The following is a 12,654-nucleotide window of genomic DNA, read 5'->3' as shown; positions in this document are numbered from 1 at the left end:
GAAAAAAAAAAGCAACAACAAAAACCAAAAACCAAAAACCAAAAACCAAAAACCAAAAAAAAAAAAAAAGAAAAAAGAAAAAAGAAAGAAAGAAAAAAAAGAAAAACAGAGTTCAGCTTATTTTAAAGTTTTACTCCAGGGAGTATAGGACTAGTTAAAAAATGTTGTACCTATCTGCTTTCTATTTAAGATGGAAGAAAAATTGAGGAAGGCGGTCAGTGACTTTCAGGTCAAATAGCAAACCTGGCTAAGCTGTCTACCTGCATGAAAAAGCAAAAACTGAATTGCTGAACAATGGAAAGAAAAAAATTGGTGTCTTGAGCCCTACCTTGAGGTAGGATACACCAAGGGCCAGGAGTCTTTCTTTGAAAAAAAAAAAATAGCATTTTGTAGTCTTTTTAGAGGGAATGTAACCATTTTGCTGCTGAAAGGAGTTGAAAAGAATACTCAATTTTTTAAGCCTGTGAATTTTGATCATATTTAAATGTGGACAGATGATGGCTATTGCTGACCATCAGTGCTGTAGCTCAGCTAGTCATGATATATTTAAATGGCCACATTCTTTTGATTCTATTTCCATAGGAGCCAACCCTATGCCTATAATAAAAAAGCCAACTTGAATTGTATTTAAGGAAGGATGTAGGGGTGCCTCATGTCCATGACAGCCTTATATTTAGTCACTTTTCTAGAATTAATGACAGGCAGGTAACAGTAAGAACTTCTTTCACTTACTGGACAGTGGCCATTTCAGGTAGCCCACTAGGCTATATGTAAGGGCAGTCCATATTCAATCAAGAAATGGGCCAATTTCTGGAACCCCCCCCTTCTGCCATCATATATGTATATGTGCATGGCACTGAATGGGGCAAAAGGTCCTTTATCATAACCTGTGTGATCTGTAGCAGTAACAGAAGTTTTAAGTTCCATGTGTTGACTTTTAACCAAATTCCCTGATGTGGGATGTAGAAACCCAGTAGCAAAATGGTTCATTGCATGGAGAAAATGAGTGGCGTTTCATGAAATGAATTAACTGATACCACAATATTAGTTTAGAAAAAGGAAAAGGCAAAAATTTGAAACTAAAAAGAACTTTCTTAGGGGAGCGAAGGGGGGCAGGAAGGAGGCGGGGAAGAGTGTTTCATGCTTATCAATGTGATGTTAATCCTGACAATGTGTACCCTTAAGGAGCATGCGACTCAATTTTCAAAGTATTACATACAGAGATTCAAATGACACCTTTATAAGAGAAAAGTGTGACAGACTTAATAAGATTTGAGATCCAAACAGATGCTGAATTTAGTATGACAGCAGCTGGGAGGGAGCTAATCATTCTGCTTACAGAGACCAGTCTTTGTTGTTTGTTTGACTGTTTTCTGATGGCAAAGACATAATATATTAATAACCAATGGTATTTACAACTACAGTCTCTGACACTGCAAGAGATTAAGATAAAGTACTGTCACAACTGCATCTTATATATATATATATAAATATATTTGAGTTGAGGTTGGTTTTTTATTTTCTCTTTGAACTTTCGAAATGTGAACGACAGTAAAACCCCTTTATAACACAGTTCATTCTTTTCCAGCATTGGGAATGCATCGAGCCAGATCAAGTCCCTAATCATAATGGATCTCTATTACAATGGGTTGACGTCCCAAGGCAGGCCTGTGAGGCTGCCGTTTGCCTTCTTCCGCTAGTGCTGGTGTTATGAAGGGGTCCCACTGTGGCAGGGTGTGTGTGTTGGGAAGGAAAGCCGTTTGGGGGTAGAAAATAAACAGTGGGTCAAAATGTGATTGCTAATCAGTACAAAAAGACCTTCAGCGACTGACCTTACTCCCGGAGTCCTTGGCTCCACATTCCCCCTTATCGTACCACCATTTGTTTTTCAGCTTGTCTAAGATGCCTTGTTCACTGAGTTTCAATACTGCAAGGTTTACAGGCGTTCTTCACGTGGGAAATAACATAAATAACATTATATTATGTTATTTTATGTTATTCAAGCTTCAAACTACTTTAAAACTATAGAAAGCGATAAAGCAGGGGGCCCTGGCCACAGAGTAATTTTAGACACTGCAGGCAACCTGAGCATTACCTTATAAAAAGTTAACACTACAGCAACGCTATATTTACCAGGGCCTGCCCATATCGCTTTGAGTAATCGGCACACACTGTTAAATAATGAGGATAGAAAAAAGGCACTCCTTAAGATAGGCTGTGTGTAGTGAGGAGGGTCTCCCCTCAAGTGACACTGGTCGGCGGCAGCTTGCAGTAACTTTGTGACAGAGGCGTGTTAGGTTTGATCTAACCGGGTGTCTTGTTGTACTTCCAGACAGAAAGCAAGTTATGGGTGTGGGAGGGGGTTGGGAAGGGAATGGAGCCAGAAAGGGAAACATTTGTATTATTGTGGACCAAGACAAATGGATGAATCTGAACAGAAAAACAGCTCCTGGATAGACAGCATGCCTTTGGATTAATTGTCCCCTGTTACACAAATCTGTTGCCCAGCTAAAAAATGATCTCCTGAAGGACTGAACTATACACATATTCTCATGCAACAGCCATACATTCTAATTCCTATGCACACACTACTCTTAACATTAAAAGTTCAATGTAGACCTTGACATTGTGTGATGAGGAGCACTTTCAACAGCAGGAAAACAGGCCTATGGGATGTTTCTGAGTTGCTGACAGTCTCTCTCTCTCTCTCTCTCTCTCTCTCTCTCTCTCTCTCTCTCTCCCTCCCTCCCTCTCTCTGATGTGTCTGCAATCAAGTCAAGTACTCAGAAAGTGGACCAAAGTGTTTCCAAGTAGAATGTTAGTACAGTGTTGTGTAAAATGGCAAACTGAAACTGCCATTGTTGAATAGGACTGTAGAGGAATAGTTTGGTAAAATAAAAACCTCTTTAAGTGAGCGACTAATACATCCTCAGGAGGCCAAGTTACTACTTGCTTCTTTGTTGTCTATTACTTAATATATGCTGATTATATTTGGAACCTTTGGGCACAATGTGTGAAACCCTACTGGTCCTAGGACAAAGATTTTTGTCGTTGAGAGATTTCTTCAGCTATCAAATAGAAATAGTGACCACTACCCTATCTTCTTCCTATAGCTACTGAGTTTGAAATAAAGTCTCTTTAATAACTTTGGGCAAAAATGTGTTGTATCAAAAGGGTGACATAATTTTATGAGGAGGTAATAAACTGTGTTCACTTTCATGCTGAACAGTATTGCCAGTATAGTGTATTGGTTTAGTGCTACTGGCTTTAAAGAATGAAGTCACACAAATTTATGTAACTATGGACATGCTATAACACCTCTTAGCTTATTTTAGATAACTTGGACCTGTTGACATATCTGCTTACAGACAAGATTTTGTATAATCACAACGATCTGACCTCTGTCACACCAGCTCCCCAAAACACTTTCCCTTCTTTTTCCATTTGCAGTTGAGGGCAGAGGGACTATCTCAGTTTGAGATGTTCTGAGATATGCATCGGCATTTAAAAATAATATGCAATTTCAGGGTGCTTGGGATTTGAAAAGCTATAAACCTTTAGTAGCAAGGAGGTGACACTCTTGGTAGACTCTACCAAGAGCATAGCATTCAGAATATCTTCATTCTGTGTCTTACAAGGAAATTGAGTTCTAATTATACTTTAAACAAGTTTTTTTTTTTTCCATCAGCACTCAAAAGCCTAGGCTTCTTGAGTGCTAACCAGAATTGCAGCAAAACATACACAAAACTTCTAGCCTGCTTAAGACAGTACTGGCAGTGGAAGTTGTTTTAGACTATTGTAAAGGTCAGCAAGACCACCTATGACCCTGAAAGCAATGTGGAGTTGCCTTCTCCTCTACTCCCCACAGTCTATCTCCTTTCTTTTTTCATTATTTGTTATGACATCACCATCACTGCTCTCCCAGGGTTGTGTTTTGAGCCAGGTTCTGGTGTGAGACACAGCATTGTGGAACTCGCCTTAAGATACAGGGCAAGATGCTTCCCAATAACATAAGGGGTGACCTGGGCTCAATGGGCCTATTCATCTTTTCTGTACTTCCTCCCTTTTTATTGCAAAAGGTCTGGTAGCTTCTCATTGCTCTCTGACTGTGTTCTTACCAGGCCTCATTCTCCTTTAAGGCTCTGTATTCTTAAGAATACCTCATTCAATTTGTTCGGTATTGCTGCTTTTATTAGGTCTTAGGAACAGAACAGCCTGATTAAAGTTACCACACTTTATAAAGTGGTATAACACTTTATACCACACTAATAAAAGGTTCTCTAGAGACCCTGGGTTTAGAAGGTATTCATAAACATTTAAGTGACATAGATTGATAAAAGTAAAATGTGTGGTTTAGAGCAGTGTTTCTCAAAGTGGGTTCCTGGGACCCCTGGGGGAATCATTGAAACCCTCTTGTTAGAGGGTCTGTGAAGTCAAAGTCTTTTATAGTGTTAGGAAGGTACCAACTGCCCTTTTCACTATTATTCCTTTATTATATACAAATTGCTCAGAGGCTACCTGATTGTGAAATCATAACAAATTGAACGAAGAAGTAGAAATGATAATCCCATCCTTTAATATAAGCTATACATTAAGACATCTGCAAAAATATAGGCTGGTTTCACTTTTCTAAATTTTGTTTTGAAAATACATTTGCTTTCATTCCTGGCATGATGAATAATATTAGATGAAGCATATAAACAAAATTCTTTTTATATTTTTGCAATAGTTTTTTAAAGAATATGAAGAGTCCTACAACGAAATGTTTTATAAGCATTGCTTTGGAGAATTAATGAATTTTGTTGGGATATAGGTGCTTATTCTGTCAACCATAGACATTTGCCTAAGCCCAGACTTAGTATCTCAGTATCTTAATGTTCTCCTTCTGACAAATGGCCTATGTCTGCCTTGGGCCATCCAGTAGCTTTCACAGAACAGCTAGTTCGCAGTGCAGCTTATCTTAGTGTAATAGCTTTTGAGCAGGGGGTTGGGGCAGGGCCTTTTGTCCTCCAGAGGACATTTGGTAATGCCTGGTGTCATTTTTGTTGTCACAGATGAGCTGGGGAATGATCCAGGCATTCAATGGGTAGAGGCAATGCATGCTGATAAATATCCTATAATTACAGGACAGCCTCCACAACAATGCATCATCTGGCAGCAGACACCAATAATGCTGAGGCTGACAAAGCTGGCTTTAGAGCATTCAGATGTCCTCTGAGATACTCAGGACAGTAAAGAGCTCTGACAGACAGTACGCCTCTAGAAGGTTAGTCTTTGATTAGAAAGGAAGGAAGGAAGGAAGAAGGAAGAAAGGAAGGAAAGAAAAAAAGAAAAAAGACAGACAGACAGAAAGAAAAAGTGTTAACAAAATTTGGGAAGGAACCAATGTGCTCTTGGGAACTTCAAAATAGAAATGGGGTGAGGGGAGGGAATAAACATTTCAAGCAGTAGCAGATCCAAGGAACATAAAAGTTGCAATCAGAAATCACAGATAATACCACTCAGCTAAGTGAGGATAGGTATTAAGAGAAGAAAGTTCCTGCTAGTTTGTGTTACTGTGAGATAAACTATGTTTCCAAAATGGTAGCTTAAACATGCCTTGATTAAAATGGTTTTTCCATTCCTATGCCTTACTAGATGTATTGTGAAGCCTAACTCAAGTCAACTATATATGTACACAGGCACACACACACACACACACACACACACACACACACACACACTGGTGTTTTGAAGAAAGGAGAATTAGATACACATATTCATTTGGTCACTTTAGATGGCTTTGTCAGGATGGCATTTTTTTTTTCTCTTAGCTCAAATGTTTTCTCTCTTCCCTCCGTCATCCTCCATCTTGCCTTATTTCTGTGCATGTCTTATGATTCCTTCTAAGCCACATGCTTCTCTAAAATATCGATTTTATGCTTTTGTAGCCTCATTTATGACATTTCCCCCCCTCAGTAAATAACCATTTTAAAGATAACTCTTAGCTTTTCATTTTCAGCCTAGTTCCTTTACATAATTACACTAGTCAATTTTATTATTGGTTAAGTTTAGTGGCTACCCCAAGAAGGCAGATTTATGGTCTTCACTTTATAAATGATGAAACTGCAGCACACGGAGGTCAAGCAATTTGCTTAAGCCTCCACATATCACGGAGCAGGCCGAAAGGCAAATGAATATACATTGAACCCTCTACTATGCATTGCCCACTGAAACATAGACAAGAGTAGTAGCTCTCCTCATTTTTTCTCTTCTGGCTTAGATGTCCATAACAATTTTTTCAAGGACCCCAATTCTCCAAATAACTATCAATCTACCAAGGGCGTATATTCCAGCTGAGGCCTTTTATTCTGATGCAGCAATGCTTGGCATGGGAAACGTCTGAAGCAATTACTGCAGGCCCTTGACTGAGTACCTGAGAGAATTAGAAGTCAGAAATATTTATTGTGTTCACCTCAATAGAGAACAGAAAGAATTAAAGTAGGTCAGATTTCTATCGTGGAAATTAACCAAGCAGTTGCTCTCTGAAAAGCTTGCTATGAGCTTTTTTGCTGAGCAGAACCATCATAAGGTAGAGGCATTGGTCAGCAAGCTAAAGGAGAAAACTAGAGTGCTTTCTGATAGAATTTGATGGGATCTGGGAATTATCCCCAAGCCCCATGCTTTTCTTCCCTATTTTCAAACTTCCATTTTATAAATTTCACACTGTTAGGTTTGAGCAATGTGTGTGTGTTCGTGTTTCATTTTGTCTTTTTTTTTTTTAATATGAATCTTCCTGAGACATGGAAATGATGAAACAGAGTCTATTTAGAAAGCAACTTGCTAGTCTCCTTTAAAAAAAAAAAAAAAAGGTTTGGGACTTGGAGCAAGAATGTAAAGTTCTCTGGGGAAGGAAATGTTTTATGACATAGAAGTCATAAAAATGATTATCAAAGCAGAATCTCAAGCGGATGTGCAGTGGGTGCATGGGCATACGTGAATTCTAGAGTCTCTAAAAATACATGAAGATAACACGGACCTGTGTCAGGATGTTTATTCCTGAGTATGGAGGACAGATGGGAACTGACATTTGTTTATTATCTTTTAATATAGGAGGAATAATGTATAATGCTTTCATAATTAATTCTTTCTTTTAAAAATGTTTATTTTTTGAAAGTGTGTGTGTGTGTGTGTGTGTGTGTGTGTGTGTGTGTGTCTTGAAACTCATGGTCAGGTCAGAAGAGAACTTGTGGAAGTCAGTTCTGTCCTTACTTTCACGTGGGTTCTGGAGATTGAACTCTGGTCATTAGACTCCAAAACAAGTGCCTTTACCCACTGAGCCTTCCCACCTCTCTTCCCTCATTTCGTCTTCTAGTTTTATGCAGCCCAAGCTGGCCTTAGCCTTCATATTTAGCTGAGGCTGACCTTCAGTTCGTCATCTTTCTGTTTTACCCCCCAAGAACTGAGATCATAGATATGTGCCAGCAAGCCTGGCATGAATTGTATTTTCAAAGAAAATATGATTACATGATAAAATAAATCTGCTTGTTTCAGCCATCCACACCTGGCACTAACTCAGCTACAAAGGACTCTGTATACACGGTCCAGCACACAGCCTCTCCAGGTGGTGGTTGTCTAAATTTCAGGGTCTGGCTCATCCAGCCATTTTAAAGAATTAATGTTTTCTTCATAATGGTAAACTTTATACATGGACACAGCTTAAGGATAAGAATACCATTGGTTTATTTTTCTGTGAATGTAGTATTTCTCTTGTAAAACCCAACTAAATAAACCTTTTGATTAAAACAACTGCCAAGTTTATTTTAAATTTTTGATGTCCTCAAGTACTTAAAATAATAAATGAAGTTTCTTGGAGCCCTGTTGTGCTCAATGGAGTTAAGTGGGGGTGCTGAGGCTCCTTATAGGCAAAAAAGGAGAATTTGAATCTCATAAACTCATTACCAAGGTGATATCCCCAGGTAATCTGGTGACCCTAGAAGGGATAAGAAAGGAATTTAAATTATGGATATGACTCTGATCCTGGATAGACACCCATGGTGTAGTTTGAGTTATCTGAAAGACTGGATGGTGTACTCTGATCTAAAAGATTGCATGTTCTCTTTCTGAATATGGATGCTGAAAGAGCAAATGGTTGGATAATTAATGATTCCCAAAGATCTTCCCTGAGGAAGGATAGATATATGTGTTAATATGTAGGTTGTAGAGAAAGAAAAGATCACACAAAAAAGCAAAAGAAATATATGAACAAGAATGGTGAGTTTATAAATGTAATTTGAAATCTGCTCTGACAACATAATAACCTAGGCAATAAAAATGGAAAAGGTCACAAATGAAGCTGGGAAAATTTCTGACACCTTATTCTGCATCCAAACACTTGTTTTTTAAGGTACTAATTCTTGCTCCTTGGTACTTTTCTGAACAGCCTCTGGAATATCAGCCCTGTGGAGAGAGAAAGGTATTCTCCATTTTTCTGTCCATCTTTAAACTGAGACTACTTCAGGTAGTCATGGTAATCAGTCACTAGTGTCTCATTCTAGCCTCTCTTGGAGAAGCAATAGTATTACTCTGCATAAACAGTATGTGCAGGCAGGCATAGCTATCACTGCATGGGTTTGTTGGAGTCAATTGATGGTTAAGAAAGAGAGAAGAAGCCTTGCTGAGTGATAGGATTTAACATGTGGCTTTTCATATTCTTTTTTTATTAGTTCACTTTGGATATATGTAGTGAAGGAATTTACTTGTCTATGTGCCAGCTATTGGAGGCTGTGACAGTTCCAAAAATGCCTTTTTTGCCTTTGGATCGCTTAAGAGTTGTTTCCATACCCTTTGACTGTTGGCATTACTAAACTCTGAGTGTTCAAGTGACCCTCATCTTCACAGAGGAAGCTTTAATGATTTGCAGAGTTATTCACTGCTTAGCTGTTAGAAGCCACATCTGAGAGAGTATTTATAACCACGTAGTTCACAAATGTAGCTCAAACCTATTTAACTCCTTGCTAATGGGATCATAATTTAATGCAAGTGCAAAGAGCAAATTCAATAATGCATGCATATAACATTAGGAGTTGAAAGCTGGGAGTCATTTTTCTAAGGGCCTAACAATGCTAATGACTAAAATGTATTGACCATCTGTGCTTTCACAGCAGCCTGAGAAGTAAACTTGAGATATGGAATTAAATCCAGCAGTGTTTCCATATGATAGCCTCTCATATTCAAAACAAGAGAAACTTTGATTCTACAGATCATAGATTTTCTGATTGATTTCTGTCAAAAAACTAGACCTCTTTCTGGCTTATGTTACTAAAAAGTAAAACAACTATTTCACAGCCTAACTATGTGGAAAAATTCCTGACTCAATTTTTTTTCCTAAGAGAGAGCAGGGATTCAGGGAAGATACTAAGTTGGGAAAATGATTGACATAGTTAAAAGAAAAAAAACCCCATTGTAAATGTGACTCCCACTTGTCCAAGTAAGCTTTAAAAACTCCATTTTAACATGCATTAAAAGTTCAAGTCATCAAATGTGGTTGGTATTTATCATGTATAAGTATGTTTTATTTACTTTATTTCAGGAGTACCAAGAGAGGTCAGAAACTCAAATGATGAACATTTCTGAAGACATGTAAGTCTTCGGGCTACAGATAATCAATCTTAGGTTGTATTCAAATATAGATTGAAAAAATGGTGGGTATATATCTAACTTATAAACTTGGTACAGATTGCCAAACCAAAGGCACATACCAATCCCTTTCAACACACATTCTAGCACACACATCATGCCTGCATTCTTAGTAGTGATGGTAGACAGGAAATACTAGCAATCTTACTATGAGTGTCTGTGTATATTGATATACATATAGACATTGTGTATATATGTTTATATATATACATATGTATATATAATATGTACATATTAAAATATAGTATGCTGCTGCTTTAGATCCATATTTGACATGTATTTTAGTGCTAGATAAAATGAATAAAAAATGTTAATCCAACACTTAGACCACATTTTTGCCACCTCAGACTAATGGGTTCCAGCCTCATGTGCCAAGGGCCAAATGCTATACCGCTCTCTAAAAAGTCAAAAGAGAATGGACTTTAACTGTTCTCTATAAAATCCACCCCCACCCTGTTACACCAACCCCAACTCCCACCCTAATAAAAATGACTTAGGTGCATTAAATATTTCATATTTCTTTTCCATGGCTGTCCTACCTTTCAGACAGCGTGGTTCTATAACCTCTTCAAATGAAATGAAACCCAGTTATTTTCTCCTCAAGGGGAAGAAAGGGCACAGATATGCATCATTTCAATCTTTGCCATGGTAACAGTGTCCTTCCTCTTGACAACTGTGTAGCATCATTCTTACCTTCTTGCTTTTCACTCCTGCTGTTCTTTCTGTACCTCTGGTGTTGGATATATTGGTTATTGTTTGTCAATAAGAAGCATATTGATGTTATCAGAATAACAACATATATAATCAATCATGTCCTAATCACAGAAATTATGCTAAGGCCACACAGTCAATTGTGTTTAAGTCAAAGAATGAAATAATTAAATGGTATTTTCTTTGTGGATTACATTTTTCCCCAATGGTAGAATTTATTTTTTTTTTTTAGCATCATTTGCAAAATCATTGGTTTTGGCAGTACTGGACTGGTTCAGTTCTTAATATAACTGGTCCCTTGCTTGAAGCAGTCATTTGAGAGAAAGTGAGGATTTGCTCTTGGGAAGAAGACCTAAATCAGTTCAAGAAGCAAATTTAGTCACTACCATGAAAAAAAAAATTGTCAGGTTCTTCATATTTCCAGGAGGCAGTACCAGCACAGAAACATGCAAACCAATGAAGAGTATAGTATACTCACCCTACTCCTTGATCCCAAACAAGTCTTGGGGATTCACAGGAACTTCTGCTAAGACTCAGGAAGTGTCATCGTTCTGTAATTGTTCTTGCCTATACACATAACAGTGTCAATAAAGTGTCATTGGGATCCATCTTAACCCTGGGCATCCAAAGTGTCAACCTTTAGGAATGGCTCCTGCCAGTAAAAGATCCATTTTTGTTGCAGATAAAGGCAGATGCAGATTCATGTCCATTCCCTAAGGCCCAAGATTGTCAAAGAATTCTGGGTGTGGAAGAGAAGCAATTAAGAGATGGTGGCATAGGAGAGGAAAATTGTAGACAAACACAGGAGGAGAAATACATACAAAACTGAAGATCTCATGTTATACACGTGGGAAAAACAGCAATAGTCTCATTCCTTTAGGTAGCACCAACTATGGATCTGAGGGAATTTGGAAACAGGCTATCTCGAAGTGCCATTTTTTACTGTCTCTGAATGAAAGACTTGCTAAGCAAATGTGTAAGATTAATTTTTTAAGAAAAAAGATTGATAAAGATAAGGAAGAGGAAGAAAACTGTCAAATTTCTTAAGAGAACAAACTTTAAATGTACGTTAAAGCACATAGATGAAGGCAGATACAACGAATTTTAATTTCAGGAGCTTTTGAATCTATTAAAATAAGTTCCATGATTTTTCTCAATGTGTGTGGCACATACTTGTCATTTTCTTTTAGTTTTTATTTATTTTAATTTCAACTACATTTCTTTATTACTATTCTACACCATTTTGTATGCCTTACAAGTGAAGGTACCTTACATGTGGCGCAATACATACTGTAGTCAAAGAGTTCAGAATGGTTCCCTTTAAACATTCTGTTTCATTGTTCTCAAAGTTGCACAATCTGTGGTGTTCTTCTTTTTTCATCTTTAAAAGTATAGATACTAGAAGTCTATTTAAATCCATTGATACAAATCTAGGCTGAGATGGGATAGGTTTTTGTAGTATCTTATCACTCCAGGAACAAATAGCTTGTTTTTACTGACATTCTTTGTTCTATTAAGGTAAAGGTATACAGAAAAACTGAGCTGGCATCATTTATGTAAGATTAAGGGAATGAAATTAGGTGGGTGGAAGGATAGGATGTAAAACTATGAGAGGACTGATAGCTGTGGAAGAATGTTAATGCCCTTATATGGGAACTCAGCAAAATCACTATCTGCTCTGTTTTTACCGTGACAGACTTTCATCAGCTGTCTCTCAAACCTCTAGTGATCTAGGTTTATAGCTGGAACAACCTACAAGCCTCTTAATTACTGTATTTTCACACTTCTTATAACAAAGCAACAACACCATAGGGTGATTTGTTGGTTGAAAATTCCCAAACCACAGCCTTTGTTTCCATGGTTTATTTCTGTACATGTATAGATCATCAAGGGCAGATCAGGTATAATTTGGCCAGGATTTATTAGCCTAGACTTGAGAAATTGGTACAGGCAAGCAGTGTTTTGGTTCTAGCCTATAGGTCTTATTCAGGAGCTACTCGAGTTAATGATCCCTTTCTTAATTCCCTGTATTCAGAAAAGAAAACAGCTTATCTTTCATATTAGTTTAAGCGTGTACTCATTTTTGACAGCATGAAAAGTTCCTGTTCTTTCCATATCATAGTAAAATTTGTAGAATATGCTCAGAATGCATGCTGTCTCATGTTCGAGAGGGAAAAGTCAACAATTTAACATAATTGCCAACAATTTAACATAATTTAAAGGTTATAGGAGCAAGAAAGAAAGATAAGCAATACAGGTATTTTC

The 12,654-nt window shown here is 37.6% G+C and overlaps 1 protein-coding gene across 5 annotated transcripts in view; it reads right to left on the bottom strand.

Annotated features, from left to right (window-relative positions):
• Positions 1 to 12,654, bottom strand: part of Gria3 (glutamate ionotropic receptor AMPA type subunit 3) — a 259,149-nt gene that overhangs the window by 8,255 nt on the left and 238,240 nt on the right. For 4 of the 5 annotated variants that reach the window (XR_004604537.2, XM_034485108.2, XM_076918778.1 and 1 more), the window contains one exon: positions 1,833 to 1,947. The exons of the other annotated variant lie outside the window; for it this stretch is intronic. Coding sequence is in view for 3 of the 4 variants with exons in the window: in XM_034485108.2 (XP_034340999.1) it covers positions 1,833 to 1,947 (115 nt within the window). In the remaining variant the exon portion in view is untranslated. The remainder of the gene's footprint in view (positions 1 to 1,832; positions 1,948 to 12,654) is intronic. 5 annotated transcript variants of the gene reach the window in all.

Source organism: Arvicanthis niloticus, chromosome X, assembly GCF_011762505.2.
Source record: "Arvicanthis niloticus isolate mArvNil1 chromosome X, mArvNil1.pat.X, whole genome shotgun sequence".
Taxonomy (NCBI): domain Eukaryota; kingdom Metazoa; phylum Chordata; class Mammalia; order Rodentia; family Muridae; genus Arvicanthis; species Arvicanthis niloticus.
Note: the sequence above shows the minus strand (reverse complement) of the source record. Positions and strands in the feature narration are given on the sequence as shown.